The sequence below is a fragment of the Bombus terrestris genome, chromosome 2 (genome assembly GCF_910591885.1).
Source record: "Bombus terrestris chromosome 2, iyBomTerr1.2, whole genome shotgun sequence".
NCBI classification, from domain to species: domain Eukaryota; kingdom Metazoa; phylum Arthropoda; class Insecta; order Hymenoptera; family Apidae; genus Bombus; species Bombus terrestris.
In genome coordinates this window covers 14,051,765-14,074,296 of record NC_063270.1, presented here as the reverse complement: position 1 = coordinate 14,074,296, position 22,532 = coordinate 14,051,765, and the positions used below count along the sequence as shown (strand labels likewise).

At 42.7% G+C, this 22,532-nt stretch overlaps 1 protein-coding gene across 1 annotated transcript in view; it reads right to left on the bottom strand.

The window, feature by feature from the left end:
- Positions 1-22,532, bottom strand: part of LOC100647925 (irregular chiasm C-roughest protein) — a gene marked incomplete in the record, with an annotated part of 156,580 nt that overhangs the window by 6,361 nt on the left and 127,687 nt on the right. Inside the window, 10 exon segments of the mRNA XM_012319929.3 lie at positions 1-3,357; positions 3,653-3,782; positions 4,454-4,689; positions 5,383-5,630; positions 6,227-6,370; positions 7,410-7,650; positions 8,821-9,131; positions 10,061-10,212; positions 12,472-12,599; positions 13,403-13,603. Of these exon segments, the coding sequence (XP_012175319.2) occupies positions 3,259-3,357; positions 3,653-3,782; positions 4,454-4,689; positions 5,383-5,630; positions 6,227-6,370; positions 7,410-7,650; positions 8,821-9,131; positions 10,061-10,212; positions 12,472-12,599; positions 13,403-13,603 (1,890 nt within the window).

The window sequence follows — 22,532 nt, the reverse complement described above, 5'->3', positions numbered from 1 at the left end:
AATCTGGACTTCCGGTGGACAGTTCCATGGCCCGGAAATGGGAGACTCCGTCGACGAGGCTGGTCGATTTCGCGACAAGAAGAACACGGCGATCGAATTACGAGAGGAAAGATACTTACGAGTACGATAATACTACACTGTGTAATTTCGTTCCGATTTGACCGTGTTCTTCTCGACGAAACGATTCGAGCGCGAACAGAGGAACTGATCGTTTCGTGACGACGGACTGCGCACGATCGCGGTCGATCGTGGGACAGAGAATGAGTTTTCAATAGGAAGGAAGTATTTATATTACGAATACTGATTTTCTTTCTCTTTTTCGATCTACGACGACAGGGTCGAAAACTTTCGAGGGGAACTGTCCGTCGCGAAACTGTCCGCATAGTATCAGATATGCACATAGTGTTTTATCTTTTCATTCTTTTTCACAGTTACAAAACTAACTAAATCTTACGAGATACGGTGAGCAATAATTCCAGTTATGTACAGAAATTATGTTACATACGTCTGAATATAAAGATATTTTCTCCACAATACAAATGTATATTCATTTGCTTTTTTTAGCTCTGAATGCGCCATGATCACCGTCATCGTTCATTCGAATCCCATCGTCGTCACCGACACGTTTGCTCGAGCTCTGCATTTCCTTTTGTCCTTTTCCTATTTTTTTTTTTAATTCTGTTAATTACCGACGCACCACGTGAGTATGGGGCCAATCCGTAGTGTGCAGCCTTTTTCTTTCGAAACCGTTTTAGTAATTGATAGGCTACCCTGTTTCGTTATCGTAATCAATGGTATTATGCCCGCTGCATAGCATCGCGACGTCAATGAGCGATGTATCTGTTTGCTTCGTTTTTTACCGTGTTTTTCTTTGAACTTGAGGATTCTCTATCTCGAGGCTGTAGATCATCGTCGAGGAAAACTTAATAAGTCTGGATCCTCGTTCGACGAGCTACAGGCATTGCAAACGAACAAGAAAACATTTTCGACAAGAACGAAGATAACTTAACAATCGTAATCGAACGAAGAATTCTCGGCCAGTTTCTCTTCTTCTTTTCCATTTTAAGTCGCGCTCCATTTTTTTTCCGAAACGAGATACACGACCAATTACATCTAACACGTTGTTTCCTCTGCTCGATCGTCTATTAGTTAATATCGTTATAATATTATTTACACGAAGCTGTTCCATCCACAAACGAGCTTATTCCGATATAGCTTTGCTTTTGTAGCGCCACCAAACTATAGGCCCTATGTTCGTATTGACAACAGGTGATATATTTATATATGTATATATCTAATCATTTTAGCTATCTATTTTACAAAGATCGGCCCGTGGAACGCTTCGATCGCTTTCCAAACGCGCGTATTTTCACGATTGAAAATCCTCAGGCCGGAAGGAGACACGAGATCGCGATCAATCTTGTCAGACAAGCAGCACGATCCGTTCGAAGTGTCCTTTTTTCTCGTCTAGTGCGCTTACTTGCGAATACTGCGCGAGACCTAACATTTTTTCCTACAAATAAAAAAAGGCAGCGCGACACAGCGTGACGTCGAAGTAGCAGCCGAGACGTTATGCCTGTCCGTGTTGACGACACGATCCAACGATTTCTTCGTATTCAACACGTCACTCTTACCTGGACATCCGTCTACGTATCACATGTTCAAAACGCAAATTATCCGTACGAAGCACAATTATTCGATGTTCATTATTTTCTTGTTCACCTCGTGGCGTTTTCCCTCGTTTAGGAGACTGCTACTACGACCACAATGATCCGCGATGAAATTCGATTCTCGTTTCTTCTTCTTTTTTTTTTCGTTACGTTTCGAATGAACATTAAATACTTATCGAGATCTATAAGTATGCGAATAAAAGATTGTCGATACCGAGTGGTCTGTTCTCGTTCCGAAGAGATCCTTCGATTTACGAACCTAACCACCGTCCTTCGTTTCTCGCTAATCCACCAACTACCCATTTTCGATGATGGTTCCCTTCCTTCTTCTTTTGTTTTTTTATTTTTTAAATTGATTTCTATCGAACCACGTCGAGCCACGTATTTCTTTGATATTTACGATAACCCCGTTTACCCTAGTCCAGTCTCTTCGATGTACAAAGTCGACTATCTTATTTCTATTAGATGATAGAGAAAAATACACTGTGTTCCCGAGTCGATGAAGGAACCTTCTTATCCCTCGATTCAGTCTTCTTAAATGGAGTACCACGCGTAGTCAAGGCTAATCAATTCTTCTCGACAAGCTCGATCGGTCATTGTCGTTACCACAGTTGTTCGCCATTAATTCGATTCTTGTTTCTGCCGTTTCTCGAAGTCGACCAACAAACTTTACAACTCTCCTCGCATCCTTCACGATCTTCCCATACCGGTCGAATAGCTTACAAGTTTGACGAGAGCTATTTTTTGCCAGACTCTATGTTCTCAAGCAGTCTTAAGCGTTCACGTTTGCCCGTTGTTTCACCAGCTCGTAGCGCATTCACTGAATAATCGTAGTGTCAATTCCTTCGTAAGCAGGAACGTATCGTAGACCCTGCCGGCCAGCCACGCTCATCCTCTCGTGGATCCTCCTGGGCATCGTTTCCAGTAGGTAAATGCCTCTCGCGTATGTCTTCTTCTTTGCCAACAGTTTCTTCGTAACATCCACGCCGGGATACTCGGTAAGCTCTTGCGGTTCTTCGCTCGTTCCAACTTCTTGTAACCTTTCGATCGTGTCCCGAGAGATGTCACGGACAATCCGGTTCTCCTCGCTTTGCCCGCGTGCAATCGTCAAACTTTGTACGTTCGACTTATCCAAAAGATATTCGTCGATCGTCGAAGACGCAGAAAACGGTTGCACGGTCCGATGACGCTGCTCCACGAGTTGTCGATGATCACGGCTGGCCTTTCGTAATTGTCGTAACACTATCTCGATGTATTTTAATGCTTCGCCGTTTTCAGCCATTCGTTGCGCTCGTCCCTTCAATCGAAACTTCCTCGTCTCGTCCTTCGACTTCGTTTCTCCGAGCAATCGTTCGACTTCTGGCACGCGTGCGATCGTGGAAGCTCGCCGAACGATATCACGATCTTCGAATTCGACGCTATCGTAGCTCTGATAGGGGTAGTTCTCCTCTAAATTTTCCGCGAGAAACTTTTCGTGCGACCTGAGTGTATTCGACTGCCGAGTCCATTCGATGGCTTCACGGTTCTCGAAGGCGATACTAGTTAGGTCCGAACGTCGACGGTTCTAGTTCGGATAGACCCCCTGGCCTCATACGTGCGTCGCTAACGTCCCTACCGCCGAGGTGCGCTTTACCGTCGCTACTCCACCGTTTGGGCCGCCCGTGATGTAATGTGCCGAAAGTGGTGCCTGGAAGATTATCAAAAAGTTACAGAAAATTAGCACCGACCTCGTAGGAATTGTAACGTTTGGATGGATAAGGACTTTGCAGTGAACGCACTTAATGCACATAACACCGAATAAGAGTGGGCGGTGTAACATTAAAAATAAGATTGATTTAATCGGCGCGATTAGAATCGATTGGTTGCACAATTATCTCGAACAAGATCTAAACTCGAACTAGTTCAGGTGAGCGTAGGAATGTACCTGAGATGTCGTAACTGTGCCTCGGAATTTGACACACATTCACTGCCATTGTACTAACCTGCGGTCCAGCACCGTTCAAGGTATTCAAGCTATTCATTCTCATTGCTTGCGTGTAGGGCGGTGGTGCTGGCGTTACTCCCGGCACAGCCGTGTGTGGCGCGTGTCTCAGTTGCTCCGCGGCTGACATTCTATTGTTTGGCAGAGGAAAGAACGATCAGAATAATTTCTTACGTGATCTATATTATCGTATAAAATATCGCGATTATAGTGTGTATGGGTCGTTCGAGAATTGTTTGATCGAACGACGAAGCGCGGATTTGTTCGATTAATATTAAACGTGACTGGGATCTGTTCGAATCGACGTTATAAATATTCAAGACAGACGATTCATAATTTACGTGGAATATAATTAATCCCCGGAAACGATTGCACACGCGGCGCGGCAAATCCGTTAATCAATACGTCGTAAATATTATAACGTTAACGCGTACACTGTCCCAACGTCAAGTTCTCGAAATAGCGGCCGTATCATCTTCTATTATCCTGCCGCATCTTTACACGACACGTTCGATCATCCCTCCACGAACTCTATTCTTTTCAACGATTTCCTTTCATCCGCCGTCGATTCATGGAATATCACGTTCCAAACTACCGTCGACTATAATTTCATCGTCTTCGGTGCAATTCGTGCGCGCCTCTGTAGGATTACTGCGCCAAAACACAATTACAGTGGGTCAAAGCTTCCTCTATTATCCAGAGCGTCGAACTAGATTGCGGGCTTGATGACACAGGGGGCGCGAGTTCCATTGATACCGTCCCGGTATGGCAGAGGCGGCAGCCAAGTCCCTGAGAACTTTACCTGAGGTAGGGGTTTCCATACGTTGCAGAGAAACGTGGGTCGATCGCTGGGGTGGTTTGCGGAGTCGAGGAGCCCAAATTCGCAGAACTCAGACCGATCTTCTTTGAGGCTAGTATTCCGCCAGACGGTATCCTGCTTAAGGATTCCCGTGATGCACCCACTCCTTGCGTCGTGGGCGGCATATAGTCGCGGGTATAATCTACGTACGGTACGTAACCATTATTGTTACTACCGTCCTGCAACAAATGAAACAAAAGGACAAACATTAGCGACAGATATCATGATTTCCCAGTAATTCTTACAAACCGTTCGTTCCAGCGCACGGGGTGACTATACCTAACGATCAAAAACAATTGGTAATTACCATATACAGAAAGTTTGTTCTTGTTGCTTTATGAAAACACGAAAGACGGAACGTGCCGGCCGTGCCGAATATAAAATTAATTTTCTCGACGCTCGCGACGTAAGGTCGTGGCATCGACCCGTAAGACGTTCGTGCACGGTCGACGTTGGCACGGGTTCCGCGACCCAGGAACATTTCTAGGTCTCGACATTATAATTCGTTCAGTGTGTACAGAAATTAGGATCGGTACAGATTATCATAGTAAAAGGGAGATCTGAGACGTGGTCGAATTCCAAATGTTCCACGCAGCAAAGCTTGGAAAGGGTATTAGGATTCGGTGGGGAAATTCTTAAAAACTGCAAATTAAATCTACACGGTTCGCGTGAGTGCATGCCCAGGGGAGAGATTCTACGCTTTAATATGCACTCTAGAAGCTCGCTGTTTCTTCGTGAAATAAACTAGATTGCGCTCTGGCTCCGGTTCTTGGCATCCTCCTCGTGCAAAACGCGAGATTGCGAGCAGAGAAATTTTCGGACGTGAATACTAGTAGTTCGAACGAGTATGGCATTGGTTATATTATACTTACGTTATTCTTCGGCGGGAACGAAGGTTCCGTGTAATCGGCGCTGTAACGATAACCCAGGGGATTGGGTACAGGGCCGGCTAGCGCCAAAGCGTTCACACCTCTCGTGCTTCCTTCGCCCTCGCTGTCAAGCGCTGTCACGCTCTCCGCGTTGCTGACACTCGATCCCGCCCGTATATCCGCTTTAACGTCCGACAGGTTGCTGCTTCTGTCACTTTCTCGATATCTATCCGCGTTCGAATCTGTTTCCTCTGTCGGCGAAAGAAATTCCAAAAGATCAGCATAGGGAAAAATAAGATTCCTGACGAGAGTTATATCCCGCGTGACTGTCCATTGCATCGAGTATTTATCGAGGATCAGAGTACGAAACGGTCTGTAAATGGAGTCGATGCTGATTACGATCGAGAATATAAGTACTTGGATGTATTAAGTAGAAAAATATATCGGATAACTCTGTTACGAAACTATAAAGCGTATAATCGCTGGAAGAAAAAATTAACCTGGATCAAGCATAAATAAACGCTTTAGAAAGCTACCGAAGGACCACTAGATATCGCGCGTTGACTCCACCCAAGTACGTTTGAATACCAACTCGCTACTTATCAGACTCGTTTGCATTCAATGAGCTATCATTCATCCACGGTTATACGTATACGTTTTTCCGTATCGTTAACGATAGATGCCGAACGATAACGTTGGTGTCTCGTTCATAGACAGGAAGAATTCGAGGCAGTCCCGCGACTGGGTGGAAATGATGAAATCTCGAGTCACGAAAAACGATAAAAACAATGGGAAACGGACGTGACTAATGACATAATAATTCGTTCGAACATGATATTTCACTCACGCATATCAGTCTCTTGAGTCTGGGCTGTCCTCGGTCGTGGCTGTTTGATGCGGTCGCGGCACTGTAGAATGAGTATAATGATCACGCCAATCAGGATCACGCAGACGACCAATCCACCGATGATGAGAATCAGTTGCCAATCGACTGGAATCAACGCTAAGCGTCACGAATGGTTAAAATCTCGGCTGTTTGGCTCAACGAGTGAAACAATATCGTTCTCATCTCTTTCCTTTTTATATTTTCACTTCCTCTTCAATTTTCCTCTTAAAATTGCGCGACGATCGGTGTTTGCGCCCGACGACGAGTTCACTCTAGTATAAAATTGTCGGACGCGAGTGCGCGCGACTGCTTAACGATGCGGATTAAATTTTTGCAAAGTGCACGCGGAACGCGCGTCGGTTAATTGAATCCCGTGGAATTTATGACGTGGTCCGGAGCGTGTATCGATGAAAATTTACAGAATCAACCGGCTGAATTAGTAGAACGAACGCCGTGCAGTCGAACGGACGGATCTGTGAAAGATCGGTCGGAATTATCGGGGAAAAAATTGGCTAGGTTCGATCGAAAGTTACGATGAACAAGGATCGCTGCAAAAATTGAGACTTAGAGTGCCATTTGTTTTCGTTATTTTTGTTTCCATCGGACATGTTCAAATAAAAAACTTCGACTCGTATTTTACTACAGGCTGTCTGACTGGCCAACGAATCGCCGGTTCATCTTGTCACTGCTACGATCGAACGTATCAGATACCGACGCGTGTTTCACAAAAATGCAAAATCACCGACCGTACACACACTCTGTGGTTTCACTCGATACTCCGTCACCGATGTTTTTATTTCATCGTAGGACGAACGGTGGCGATTTGACGGATTTGGAAATGCGGTTGGTTAGAATTCCATGCCGATCTCGAAGCGTTCGAAACGCGTGACTCCGTCGTCGAACGAGATTCGATTTTTTCTCATTGATATATTTCTCGTCTTGTGCCTGGAACGCTTGGAGCGTTTTTTATGGACCGAAAACGTAGCAGTTTTTCGAGGACGCGTCGCGCATACATGGAAGAAAAGCATGAAATCGCGAGAGGAAAGAATGCAGAGAGCGAGTAAGAGAGAAAGAGAAAGAGTAAGAAAGGAAGAAAAAAGAGAGAAAGAGAAAGGTAGGTCGTTTATAATGGATATGAACTTACTGTGTGCCGTCAGCTTGATTATGACGGAATCCGTGCCGAAGCTATTCGTGACCGTGCAGTTGTAATCCCCGAAGTACGTGGATATGGGATCGAGCAGCGTGACAGTGCTGACGACTCTCTCGCCGGTGTATTCCTCCTGCACATGGAACGGCGTATTGTTCGACGAGAAATTGAGCTCGCGACCGGCGAAGCTCCATACCACCGAGTCCGCTTTTGGCACAGATACCGCGGTACACTTTACCTGCGAAATCGAGGAGGAATAGTCGAATAAAAATCGTTTCCAATTGCCAGACATTTGCTCCCTTCTTGCCGAATCGACCGATATCCGTGTGTGGTTCTTTTTCTCGCGTGTCTCGTTTTTTAAGACCATTGCGCGTTGTACATTGATGGGTAAAAATGAAGAGTAAAAAAGAGGAGAAACAAGCGAGTTAAAAAAGGAAAAAAAAGAAGAGGAAATATGGTTAGTCGATGGTTGTATTCGCCCTATGAATGTTCATCCGTCTAGTCTAAATTCTGTCGAAAAATATCCGGTCGCTTTACGTCGCTATTCTAAACCATCTGTTACATAGATTCCGAGGCTGTTCGATTTTCGGAGACACAGAGTCTAGCGATGCGGTTGCGGTTTTCGCATATTTTCCATAAATGCCTCGTTTCGGGTCCCGGCGCGCAAGTTATGGCTGATATAAATCGGAACCGCGTCGCGTTCGTTGGCTTTACGAGACGTCGAAAACCAAACGAAAAATAACTGTTTTCAATAATCGACAGAAGCTTTGACGCTTTCTTTGTTATTATATATAATGGAACATACTGTTGATCGCATACATAAGTATTCGTCCACCTAGAACACGCGATGTACACACAGGTAGGTAAATGGATTTACTGGCTCAGGAAATTGTTTCGACATTTACCATAAAAATCTTTCTATCAAATTGGAAATTAATCTGGAAACGTATATGAAAATTACAAGATATTTATTGTAAACGTATATTCAATAAAAATAAGCGTTGATTATGGTGGCCACTGAATATCGAGGTTTATTAATGCAATGGATAAATCACTGCTTAAATACTTTTGTCAACTCTGCGAAATATACATTGTACTAAATAGCTTTGTAATTTCTATGTATATTAATAAAATTTATATCAAATTTTATACGTATATACATAAAATTGAAATCAAAGGTACAGAAAATTATTCTTCTATTACTACGGGAAGAGTGATATTCCTTTTATAACCGTTATGTAATGGCAAAATATTGTATGACATGTCATAATGTGTTGAAAAAGTCGAGTACGATAGATGGACGAATACTTATGCATGATTGTAAAAAAAAAAGAATAAAACAAGAAAATAAGAAATGAATGTGGATATGAACTATGGATATAAAGAAAAATCTCAATGGTAAAATTACTTTGACAACGCCCTCGTCGGGTACATATTGCACTCTCTGTGATACTATGCTCGGTGACGCCCGGATGTAGATATTCGCGTAGCCCGTCAGCTCCGGAAAACCCGGTACGTGTGCCTTGCAAAAGTACCGTCCGGCTGTCTCGTGGTTCACCACCACGCTGATGTTCGGCGTGCTAGCGACCTGTCGCTCCGAGTCCTCGTGGTACCAACGGATCTCCGGTGTTGGGTTTCCGTCGACGTCGCACTGCAAGATCTCCGTCGCGCCGTACTGCGTCTCCACGGAGATTGGCTGGTGCCGGAACTGTGGCCCGTCTGTGAAATTTAATTTTCACCTCGTACAATTTTTCTAGATTGATGTGTCAGGGAGCGAAAGAAAAGAATTTCTTTTCTACTCCTTTTAAACTGTTGTGATATCATATACGTATAATATTCGCAAACCGGCATGTACCGAATGAAACGCGCAACGATCAAAGATCTCTCGTGCGATCGAAGTAATATTATTAGCGAAATGTTATAATTTCACACGTAAAACCGTTAGCAGTATTAATAACGATACAGATAATTACGATACAAATGGTAATGAAAGAAATGAAATTTTACAGGTATTTGATTATTTTAAATTTCACAAGTTATACGATTATTCTATATAATAAAGAATTATGAGATCGTAAAAGGGAATATAAGGGAATCGTAATATTGTTATTTGATAAATTATTGTGCAAGAGAATTCTGATCGTACCTAGCTTCTATCACGAGTTGTTCGTTGTATCGTGTTTTACGGTACAAAGCTTTTAACACAAAACAAGTCACGAAACGCGAATTTGGTTGGTCTGATCTTTTGAAGGAGGCAATGTTCACACACTGAAGAGAAGATCCATAAATCGAGAATACGATCCGTGAAGAACTATCTCCGAAAATATGACGGCAAATTTTCTCCTAAGAAGTCCAATTTATTCTCGGCCTCGGCTTTTGACAAGCGTTATCCCGAATTTCGCTGATGCCCGCCAACCGGATCCTGGCTAAATAACACGACGAAACGACGTCGAAGCACCCTTCCGGATGAACGAATGGGATAAAGAGAGGCCGAGTCAGCGAATACTAAACGCGTGCTTTCTTTCGTATGGAGCAAATACACGCTGAAACGAAATTCTTCATACGAATCGTCAGCGTGATACGACTCGAAAATTATTCCTATTTCCCTTTCTGCCTTCATGTACATTTCACCTCGTTTGCATACTCACACGTGATATCCAGAGTCTCGGTGTCCTCGCTCTTCCCGACATCGTTGTGAACCTCGCACTTTACAATCGCGTCGTGAAGATCGCGGGTTGCGTTGTGGATGATCATCTCCGTGGTATAGTCGCCGATCACCTTTTTCTCGTTGATGAACCACCTAACGAGTAAAAAGGATAGACCCTTGATGAACGTGTAATTGCTGTATAATTTGCAGGCGGCAGCTTTGCAAAAAGCTGCTGCTACCGTTCGATCGACACGACCAAAAAGTCTCAAGGAATAATTATGCATTTTTGAAGGTTATTCGCTGCTTCTTTCGATCTTCCTCTTCTTCTATCTCCTCCAATCCATTCTACAATTCGTTTTTCTTACCACGATCGCATTTCGTTCTATAATACTCGAGCACGATTCTCCTCGTTCATTTTTCAGATTCGATCGATAGGAGTTTTCGGTCGGGCCACAAAGGACGAAGGAAACGCGAGAACGATAACCCCCGTCGAATTAGTGGCGAGTCCTTTAGAAACGATCTTCGTCGAGAGATCGTGGTTTACGGCCGTTCTTCGGCCGCAAGATTTATCTCGTTCGCCGGTACAATCGATGAAAAGAGCGACGAGGATTGGTTCGGATGGCAATAAAAGCGGGGGAGAGGCGGTGTCTTTCAACCGGTCGAATCGCGTGCTCATATACGTTAGCAAAGAACCGAAGAAACTGAATGAAACGATCACGAAACTTTCGTGGCTCGTGTATCCTAGGAAGGATGCCTTTTTCTCGCACCTTTCGTAGTAGGTCACGTTCTAGCACCATCCAAGTCCCCTCGCTAATAGCACTCGGGTCTCTCGGCGTGACTCTTTACCTGGCTTTTATTATTTTCGCGAAATTACACGTCGTAGAAACTTCCGCCGTAAACGTCTTAAACAGTTGCTCGGAGATTCTAGCCGGCTTTTACGGTTTCGATTTCACACGAATCCGAGTAAATCGATGTTTCGTCGAGGGCTATACCTTAAATGAAACCATGTAAAAGTTTCTCCTCTATTTTCCTGTCACTGCTCGATTATTCTCGAATCGCACGGATACGAAAGTAAAGCCATTCACACTGGACAGTATGGTTTCGCTTTCGTTTCGCGATCTGTGTTTTATCGGACTCGCTAGACAAACGGCACAACTGATATACGTCGACGTATACAAACTCGCGTACACTCGTATGCGCTCACATAGAGAGATCGCTAGAACAGCGAAACAGTCAACAAGGCAACGCGTAACGCAACGTACGACCGGTCAACATTGTCCTAAACTTTGCATTGTCCTCTCTTTGAAAGGAGTATCAATTATTTGCTTTCTACGAGCCACGACCGATTGCTTGCTAATTCTCCTTTTGTCTCCATGTGTGCCGGTCCACTCTGTTCTTTGATAAATCAATGCTTCTCTCTTTCATCCGTCTCCTTCTGTTATCGTTAAAAATCCACGAATTAAGCATTTTCTAGCTTAACGAATAGTTAGTAAAGTAGAATGATTTGTGTCACCTAATCTTCGGTACCTTAAAACCCTATCTTGAACATTGCACATTTTTTGCGTATTATGAGACACCGTTAGTTTTTAATAGAGAAACGAAAGGATGAGAAAATTTCGTTGGTATAGCTCGTGGTTCGTTATTGGAAAATTTATACGGACAGAGTATATATCGATGTTCTCTCGAAAGGTAATTGATATACTTGGAACTTTGAGCGAATGACAAGTCCAATGGTTGTTGCTTCTATGATGCTGTTACAACTCTATTTCATATTCCATTTGCTATTACGTCCATATTCTATTTGAAAACTAGAACAAATTGAAACTATGTTTCGTGTAATAATTTGAAATTGTGTTTTTGATGAAAGGATTGCTTGAAACTATATTAAATTCTGAAATTTATAATAAAAAATATATTAAAATATAATATATACAAATAATAATCAAATAGAAGCTAAAATATATATCATTCAAGTGCTATGTATCAGTAACCAGATAATAGAAAATCTGAAATCCGTCGTTCAGAAATAACAATTATTTTAATCATATGGCGTAGTTGAAGCCCTTAATCCCTAAGTACACTCGACATTCAAAGCAACGATGTTCTTTTTATAATGAACGTGCTAGAATTGGAGTAGCATGATCTATCAAGGAAGGAACGCTTGTATTCCCAGGCCGTCTACGCTCATCATGTACCGGCCTATCGTCGACGGACATGCAACCATGAAACCACCGACATCGACATCTGGCCACATGCAGCAACAACGCTCCAAATTCGACGAGCGCTCTTGTAGCGGGTATCGATCATCGAAGGATATCGTTTGCGTCTCTTGCCAAATGGAAGGGATATACGTAGAGGTAGGGTGCATGGAAGCAGCGAGGTAGTCGCGTTACTCGCGCGTTTCCCACTCACCTGTACTCGACATTCGGTGGATTCGCCTCGGCGCGACATTTGAAACGGAGCTCGCTACCCTCCACGATGCGGCCATTCTTGCCCAGGCCCGACCGGATTCTCAGAGACACTTTCGGCGCGTAGCGTACCTGAAACACGAGATACGAGGCGTTCGATATGGATACGCGTCGAATGCGATTCAGAGGGGGAGAAGAGAGATGCTTGAAATGTCACGCGAGCCGATGCTCAAATTTTCATGACCATCGTCGTCGCGTCGATCGATCGGCTCTCCGGTTCGCGTCGGCTCGCGTGACACTCTCGAATACCACAAGCCGCCGTTGCACTTTATTTTCTGTCGTCGGACGTAATTTCTCGGCAATTAATATCGCGCGTTGACAAGTCGGTAAGTAAATGATGTAGCTGGCAACCTGCAACCACGCAACGTATCATCGTTTGGTAGCCCGTATACCCGTCATGTCCGAAGCTGTGCAGCTCGCGCGATACACAGGGAGAGTTACGACCTCGTCATCGTGAATCATTAACATCGTCGCGAAAAGTAGAGAAACGATCTTCTCTTTGTCGGCGTCTCTTGATTCTCTTCCCCTTCTGATAGGTAGCCTGGCGAAACGAAAACCGCAGAGCTCCCATTGTTCGGAGGAAGAAAGCAGAAACCCGGGCCAGCAGGGGGCCAGAGATTATCCTCTCTGTGTCGGATAGCGATTACGCCACAGACCAGTTTTCGGGACGCGACATTAATTATTCTTTAGCTCGTTACCGCGTTTCTGGCCGGGTTCGCGCGCTGCTGCTATGTTAACCTGGTTTCTCTTTTTTAAAAATGGATTGTCAGAAAAAAGTGCGCGTAAGCTACATGCCCCAAAACTATCAAAGCCGACGTCTCAATGGTGTTTGATGGCCCAATTTTCTGCAGTCCCTTTTTCTCGTTTTCACTTACCTCGACGCGCAGTTTCGCATTCTGCGGCGTGCGGTCGGCCGCGTTCTGACTTTGGCACGTGAACGTCGTGTTGTCGTGGTCCTTTCGCGGCATTACCCTCAGGATGGATTTTACCGTGTACAAGGGGCCGTCGTCGAATAATTCTTTCGTCGTTTTGATACCTCTGTGCAGCACGTTCCCCAGCCCGTCGATCCATGTGATCTGTAATTAAACGGCGATTAATTGGATCGGGGATGAAATTTCAATGTGGGCGATCAGTGTTTTAGTGTTTCGCCAATTCTACTCGAATGGTGGGCGGCAGATGCAACAGCGAATGAATAATAGGAGACCTATTAATCTGATATCGAGGTTGGTTATCTAATCCGATTAACGAGTTAAGAAAGCAGCTGCGCGGAACAGGAAGCTGGAAAATTCGAGTTGCCAGATTGTTTATTTTTCGAGAATTCGTTCTTCCGAAGTGTGTTTTCCAGATAATGTGATGTCACGGAACTTGAACTTAGAAATGCATGAGAGATTTTACCAACTTCATTCGTACCTAAAGTGGTATGCAATTATTCACACGTTAATACGTTTTACAGTTTTACCGTGATTATCTCGTGTGTATATCACTACTTATATTAAACTTAATCAAAGTCGAAGAACTTTATCAACGATATACAAGGTATTTTTCAATTAGGAGTGGAACCGGGAAGAGGGTAATTTTAAATGAAAAAGTAAGTTGCAAGTATAGCGCATTCGCGTATGATTAATTTCATTGCTTTGTAACGAACGAAATTTAATTTCACAAATATTTCAAGGGAATTGTACGTTCAGCCGAATGGAAATAGTTTCAACAGTCTCTAAAGTAATAAAATTTATTTTTTAATCTCCTGCATCATCGCGTGCTCTTTGATATGAAAACGTACAACGAGATATGTTATCACTGTTATCAATTGCCTATCACGAAAACAAAGATTCAGGTATACGAAAAATATTTTATTCCACGTTTTCGATTTGTCTTTGCCTGCAAAATCACCCTGTATAATATTCAGCCAGTTTAAAGCGTGCCCTGTATCAATCGCAACAGTGCTCTCCCGAAAAATGATAGTTCGTTGTTTTAAACTGCCACAAACTGCCAACTCATTCGTCTTCCCTAACGAATACCAGTTACCACCTACTTTGCCACGCTCTCGATCATTAATTTAAAAGCAGTTGGCTCGTTTCAGCAAGAGATCCGTCGGATTTTCCGAGTGCAGCTTATCGACCGAACAGAGGAAGAATGCGTCAGAAGTCGAGGTTGAACACAGTCAAGGGGGATGAGAGAGGAACCGGGATGGGCCGCGCATATCGGAAGTTATTTCATTATAACGGATTCCGTCATATATTTTATTCAATAATTCGGCTACGATCGATCCTCTTGATCGGGTTTCTAACGGGTCAGCAAGTAGTTCGGATCCCTCGGCTTGCACGTAGCTTCCGGCAACCGCGAGCTTCATCTGCGGCTCTCGCTTTCCAAACTTTCGAATTTTCTTCGGAATTAATTCAGCCTGCAGCCGACTTGATTGAAAATCCCTTCTCGTCCCGGGCCGATTCACCAGATGTATATATATATATATATATATATATATATGCATAGCACCGTGACACACCTCTTTTGTTTTTTTCTTTCATCTTTAGTCGACTGGTTTTTCTGGAAACACGCGCGAATCTCGTTGTTGGAACGATTCTGCGAAACGACGATGATATCGTTTCTCCGATATCACGCCCGGAATGCCTAAGTTCGTAGCGGCGATTCCAGCGAGCGGAGATCGATCTAATCGGTTCTAATTAGAAATCTCGTGCCGCTGGGGCAACCTGGCTCGACACCGATACCGATATTTCCGATCAGAAACGCTACTCCGCAGTTTCGTGTAATCGACGCTAATCTGGGATTTCGTGGCTGGATTTCTATCTTCTAGTTAGTATTCTTGGTGTTACGCTATGTATAGGAGGTTATGTATAGATAATAATGTTATACTACTTCTTACGGTACAGACGAGCGACAAAATTTCTTTTGCATTTTTTAATGGAAGATTAATATCCTATCAAGAGCGTAGTTATTAGTAGACTGCAAACATCATTAAATTCTGATGGATATAAGTGAAGAAGTTAGATAGAGATTTACGTTACTTGCTACGAGTATTTTGAATATTTTATATATTTTTGCATATTATGCGCATCCTGTGCGTTTTTGCACCTTTAATATTTCTATAAATGCTCGGGAAATAAATTCTCGCAGTCTGGCTATTAGCAACGTTAAGAAGCGCTGCTGGATTATTGTTACCAGAAGCCGTTTCTTTTCGTTAGAAAGTTATGAATATCCCGATAAGAGGAAAAAAATGAACTGATGCCTCTATGAAAAATAGAGTGGAAACAGATAGCTTTTCCCTGTATATAAGAAATATAAATTATTCCTTCTTTAAAAGCCTTGAAGTAATCTCCATATTGGAAGGGTTAAGTTACCATAATCTGTATTGCGTTTCAGTGTTTAATAATTTTCTCTCGCTACCAACAGTGCTAACTTGCGCGTAGCAAAATGTAGGGCCTATTTTCCTAATTTGTCCAAAGTGTAATATACTTGACAGCAGATAAAATTTAAATATACCGGTAATATCTTAAAAGATCAACGACGCTGGTGTGATGTTATTTCCACCAGATTGTAGATAAAGAAGCGAATGTAATACGATTACGCGACCCATTTGCACGAAACTGAAACTGTTGCACGAATTCTTCGTAGGTAAATTTTCATCATCACCGCCGACGAGTAATTTGCAATTAACTAGGGGCGCGATTAGAACGGTACGAAATCGGGAAGAAAATCGGCCGACGCGTCGGCTTCAGCCGATTTCCGCCGTAACCGCGGAAACAACGAGCTGCATGCAATCTAGCACGAAACTTCAACGATCGAGCCACTGTTCGACTATCCGGATAATGAAAGTGTATTCGTCAGAGTGCGAATCGCCGAAAAAAAATCTCACTATTGCCTATTTGACGAACATCGATGCACACTTTCCCTACGGCTGTTCTATTATTCCTCTAGGCAATACGATGATATACGGCTAACCGCGTCTATGTAACGATGCGTGTTGGCGTATGCACCTCTACGTACGGGAAGCAAGCACTGCTCTGCCGTAGCTGCACCGACGCGAATCGATCGTATCGTCTATAATTAGGCATGCTGCATCAATGCTCCTGTACTCTCGTATCACTTGGAGTTACGATTCGCTTTGCTCGAATATTATTTACGATACTTGGCGCGATAGCGCGAAACCAGCCGCGTTGTTACAGCGCGTTATAATTTTAATAAACGTGGCGCAATTACGACGGAAGGATCGCGGACAGGGAGAAAGAATGAGGAAAGAACCGAGCTATGGAAGAAAACGGGAGGAAAAAGAAATAATGATGCAAGATCTTCAGTACTGGATGGACGGTCTTTGAAATTTCTTTCGTCGCTCGATGAATATTCGATGAGCAGGTTCCACCTCTTGGCAACGAACTTTTCTTGCATCTTCACCTCGGAAAATATACGTTCTTCTCTTCGCGCCCTTACGTACGACTTCTTTGAGAACGGTCGCCGACTTAATTCCAGCTGCGTTGGCGATTGTGGCACTGGCCATCCCATCCGATGAATCTTCCTTCTCGAGCGAACAATAACAGTAGAAAATGTCGCGGGGAAAAAATTAAAGGATACTTCTTATTCCTATTTTGTGACGTAAATTGTTAAAGAAAGCGCGCAATCAAGATGATTTCTCCGGTGATTTCTTAATTTTTCCGGCGAGACTCGTTTAACGCCACTTTTCTCAACGACCGTGACGAAGATGACGATTACGAGTTCGCGAATAAATTCATTTGGTTCGTTTTAATTAGAAAATTTTCAGAATCCACGAATCCAGATTTTTGTGGTACACCACCGTTTCTCATCAATGCGTTTCGAATTGCCGCGCGTATTTCATTTACGGACGAAAGATGATCGACATTTGCGGGTACGTTCGTATTATGATTATAAGCGTTAATAGACCAGTCTTACCCTAAATAAATGCACCGTGAACCAGCCGCGTTCCGTTCACCTATTCTTCCGTTCAACGATTTTTTACGACCTAAATAACGATGTGAACGCGACAGCCTGAACGCGGTCTTCTCTTTTTGCAAAACGGTGCCTCCGTAACCTTGGCTCCGCTCGTTTATTTCCAGACTAGCCTCCCCTAACGCCCTTATATTTTTATAAATCCACGTAAGCGGTTAATTCCGTCTAATGTTTCCGCGCAGGTTCGTTAAAGGATACTTCATACGCTTTTATAGAAATACTTAAGAACCAGAAAAGAGAACGCGGAGGATGGTTCCGCGGTGGCTTGAGTTGCTTTTACTTTCGAATGTTTGTACAGTACTTGCCATTTAAAAATAGTTTCAGAGGTCGAAAGAGAGGAATTTGTATCACGAAATTCCGCTTATTAAAAAATTTTAATCAAATACATAATTTTAAGGGTAGTTAATTTCTAGATGAATATCGGCGATAGAATTTAGAAAAGCGATTTCTTGTCTAACTTTTGACAAAAAAAGTGACAAGATTTAGGGGATAATTCCATGAGAAAGAGACGAAATCGCTAGATCGTTGTTATAAATATAATAGTTTCTTTTAGAAAATCCTTTAATCAAGTAATTCTAGACATGTAATTCTGGGCAAAATGTTACTAAGTATATATATATATATAAAAGAATTTATAGAAGCTATAAGGGGAACAAAAGTTAAAACTGTAAGTGAATTATTTTAAATGCTGAATAATGGAGTGACAGACAGTACAAAATAGGTTTATCGAAAAATGATTTGACAAGAAAGTTTTACAATATCGACTATTTTAAATGAATCGATATCATTTTAACAAATTACTAATAACATTTTCAGCTCAAATTAATTCCATTCCAGAACTAGCGATAGATTTAAAATAACTTTATACTTATTATTATTATTATTATTATTATTCATAAAGGATAATCGAAAACTTTTGCACGATACTGTATATTCGAGATTGTAAAAGAAATGGACACGTGTGACTTCGGTTACAATTAGAGCAGCTTTGTGTAATTTATATCTCGAAATTCGTGCGAATTAATTTACAAACTTTACGAAACACTGCCTCTCGTTCGGACAATTTGTCACAAAAGCTACAAGCTCGAAATGAACGATATCATATTCATTAGTCGCTGGCTTCGCCTCCGTGAGAGTCATCGAAATAGCAACGTCACGTGTATCCCTGCGGAGCCACGTCGTTCGTCTTTATCATGACGCCTTTATCGATGTTAATTGGGAAACCAAAGCGAAAGATAGCGCGATCCCGCCATCAATTCAACGTCTCCTAGAAGAACTCTTTTTTGTTCGGCGACCTTTTATTCCAACGAACCTTCTCTGGCATTCAACGTGGACGGTAATTAAATAGAGCTGACAGAGAAAAGCAACGGTCGACAAGGAAAAACAACGCTCGTACGATCTCGACCCGTTCAACGTGGCTTCTAGTTAGTTCATGACGTTGTTTATTCGCAAATACCCACGGGAAATTATTAGCTAGCCGTTCGACAGCCGAACGAAAATGACCCTAGTTTCTGTACAAGTCGCGACGGTGTACACTGACGTTGATGAATAATTCGAAAGTTGTTTCTATTGATAAATAGAACCGACAAGATCCGTTGGAAAGCTGGAAATATCCGTTCAAATTACGAGAGACGAAATCGAATCGGACGGATAGCTGGAAACATCAACGACGATCCTCTTCATCCTCTGTCCCCACCAGCCTCAGACGGCTTTGCGTTTAATTGCACCCCGCCGAGTAATTTGATCGAATAAATTGGCTTCGCGTCTCTTCCTAACGAGCAGCTTTCTACTTCAACAGTTGGCGAATTAGAACTTTCGGCTAGCGTGCTTGTTTTTGGGCACCCGACAGATCGACCCAGCTGTCGGAACGTCACGTCGCGAGTTTTATGGAAATGCGTGCGCTCTCGCGGCTTGTCGCTAGAATTTTCCTGTTCTCTACGCTCCCCTCCCTAATGACACACCCACATCTACATAGTTGTGTGTAGACTTCGAAACTAATCGTCAACATTTTCTCCTTCCTATAATAGAAACTTTGTACGATTGTTCATTGTCTGTAACTCGGCTTCAAGTGTTAGGAACGCGTGCTTGAAATTAGAATGTGAAAGAAAAGTTTATGAACACGTATACGATGCGAACGACGAAGATTATACAATAGAGAAAGAAAGAATGGATTAATATTTGAATATACAACGGTACACGAAAGTATTTAAACTCTCGTTCAAACTTTGCAACAAATATCCTTAATATTATATACATGTTATATCATAATCATGATAGTCGTGCCTTCTTATGGTTTGTGAAATTTGAAAAAGTTTCGCGCAACATACATAATACACTCATAAAAATTTCCCACGTTAAGTGTTCGAAGACTTTCGCAGGCCACTGTATAAGTGGCTTTCTTTTACAGACACGTCTTTTACAACCATGCATCTTTATACAAACATGAAACCTAATCTGTCGAACGTTGTAATCTTTATCTTGATAGAACAAATTTGATCATACGTAATTCGATAAAATAATATAAAACGAAAAGTGTATCCATTATTTCCTTATAAAACGAAAGAAACTTTTCGGACGACCTAATGTTTGTCTGAGTTATTTTTTCTCCCATGTATGTCGCATCGTATCGTTCGAGCTGGCTGTATTTTTACTCTAAAGTTAAAACCCTTCTAAAAATACGACAAGAAAAAATTCGAAAACTGTATAGTCGAGCCTCATTAAGCAGACGTAGACTGGTCGAAAAAGGTATTCGTAGTAACGAACGAACAAAGTTCATCGGGTTTCATTAGATACGAATCGAGTCGCGCGCGACAAACCCGTAAAGCAGCCAGCTGGCCGGCAAAAACGACTGTTTGCCCTCCTAATGAAATTAATTATCTAGCCTGGCGTCATCGAGCGACATACGCGTGTTACACCGTTATAATTGCCGGTGCTCGTCTCGACGGGTCTCGTGTAACTGTTTTCAGCCGTGAAAGGAAAGCAAGCGTGTGGGTGTGCGCTTGACATTAGCAGACGGCGAATGGAAACGGTTTCTCCCATAAATTCAGAGAGTCTTCCTTCGTGGTAAAAGCCGTAGCAAGAACTTCTTTCCCAACACGGTACACGAATTGTCCGTATAGTCAACGAGCCTCGGCTTCGCGTTGGAACGTGTCGCGCAACGAGTACACCGTTGAACTTACGCGACAGTTTGCCGAACGTCAACCGATACTTCAGGCACTACGTTTCTCCGGATATTTCAAGATTATTATAAAAATGCATTACGTTTTACGGAGGATGAGTCAGAGAAAAAAATTCACGCGCTTACCTATCAAAGTGCGAGTGTCAGTCTGTTATCTGTAATCTCTTCCCTTGCTTTCTTCTTTTTATATTTTATTATAATCTGGTGTTTGCTCTTTATTAAATGGAACGACGTTTATCGTTGATTATGGATGTATGCAAGTAAGAAGCTTTCTCTTAACGTTGATATGGATTACTGGCTAAGAGTATAGCATCGCTTGATCAATTTCGTTTGTCGCTACTTTTGTTATTAATTTCGTCTTTTTATTCGATTTTTGACAAGAACGTTCTCTATGATACTAAGGCATTAAGCGAATTTCTTTTTCATTTTTGTATCGTACGGAACACGTAGTCATTTGAAATCAGTTAATAGCGTATTTCGTATTCAAAGTACGTTTCGTTCATTCGTCAACAATATATCCCAGAGAGAAGGCACGAGTTACTTCTCTTACAGGTGCTACAACCGTTCGTAAAAGCAGTAAGTCACTTTAAATATTCTATGATATTCCAACCACGATTGTTAGCTGCTACGAAACCCACTAAATATCCCAAGCACCTAACGTAGCCCGACATTTCCATCATGGCGTTACGCATAAAACGCTCGTAGTAATAGCGGCGAACAAATATCGCGTTCATTTCATTGGGTACAATTGGCTCGTATCCAGAGGTCGAACGAATAGTGCTCGTCCAACTTCAACAGGGGTGGCTAATTTTTATCGGGCCTTTCGTTCTCGAGACTGGGATTCTTTCTAATGAAACCTCCGCCTTTGGCCCCTTATGAATGTATGCAGCAGCTACCGGGATGTTTTTCTTTCCTTAAATTCGTCCTATTTGCATAGGTTGGGAATAAGAAGCGGCGAAAGGTCGGCGGAAAACGTTTTCCTTTGATCTTGTACCCCATCCCGCTGGCCATAATAGAATTAAGAACGCGACAGCGATATTAAAATTTTGTTTCGAGAGAAACTTGGCGATGCTTCTCGCGGCAAGTTTCCGCAACAATATGAAAGAAATTCACGGAACTGAGAGAAGTTACGAGGAAATGAAAGAGAAGAGGCGGCTGCCTTTCGTGAGAGGGTGGAACGAAGAGAAAGATCGGGGTTGGTCGGCCGTGTTCGAGAGCGCCAACGGCGTCGATGGAAAAATCACGGAAGCCTCGCGATAATTGAAACTGCACCGGAATCACGGCGAGTCGATGCAACGGCTAAAATACGAGAGAGCAGCTGCTTAATATTAACTTTTGAATTACACGACAAAGACGAGCGGCAATCCTGTGCTCTCGAGGGTCAGAGGGTCCGGCTGATTTATTCACCCACTGAAAATTCATGAATTCATACAACGACCAAATAGGGACGCGTTCTAATCCTATATTTCGCTCTAACGACTAATTAACGGGCGCGCGATGCTTAACTTCAAGAACGATCGCAGCAAATACAGTTCATCGACTAGTTTTTTGTCTTGTTTGGTAATACAGAAATTGAAAAAGAAAAGAAGAAATTCGTGGAAATCGGGTCGGTGAAATTCGTGGAACTTTTGCATTTAACATCGAAACCGTAACATCCGCCCCTCTAAAATTGTTTAATATAATGAAACGTTTATCGAAAAATCTGCATCCGGTTTGAAAAAAAAGACGAGTGCCGGTGTTTCGTTGAGAGGTAAATCGCGAGTGGGTTTTCCGTTAAATCAGTTACTTGATCCGGAAGATCCGGTATTTCAGAGAGGAAACTCAAAAATCTTCCTATTGGAGTCGAAACT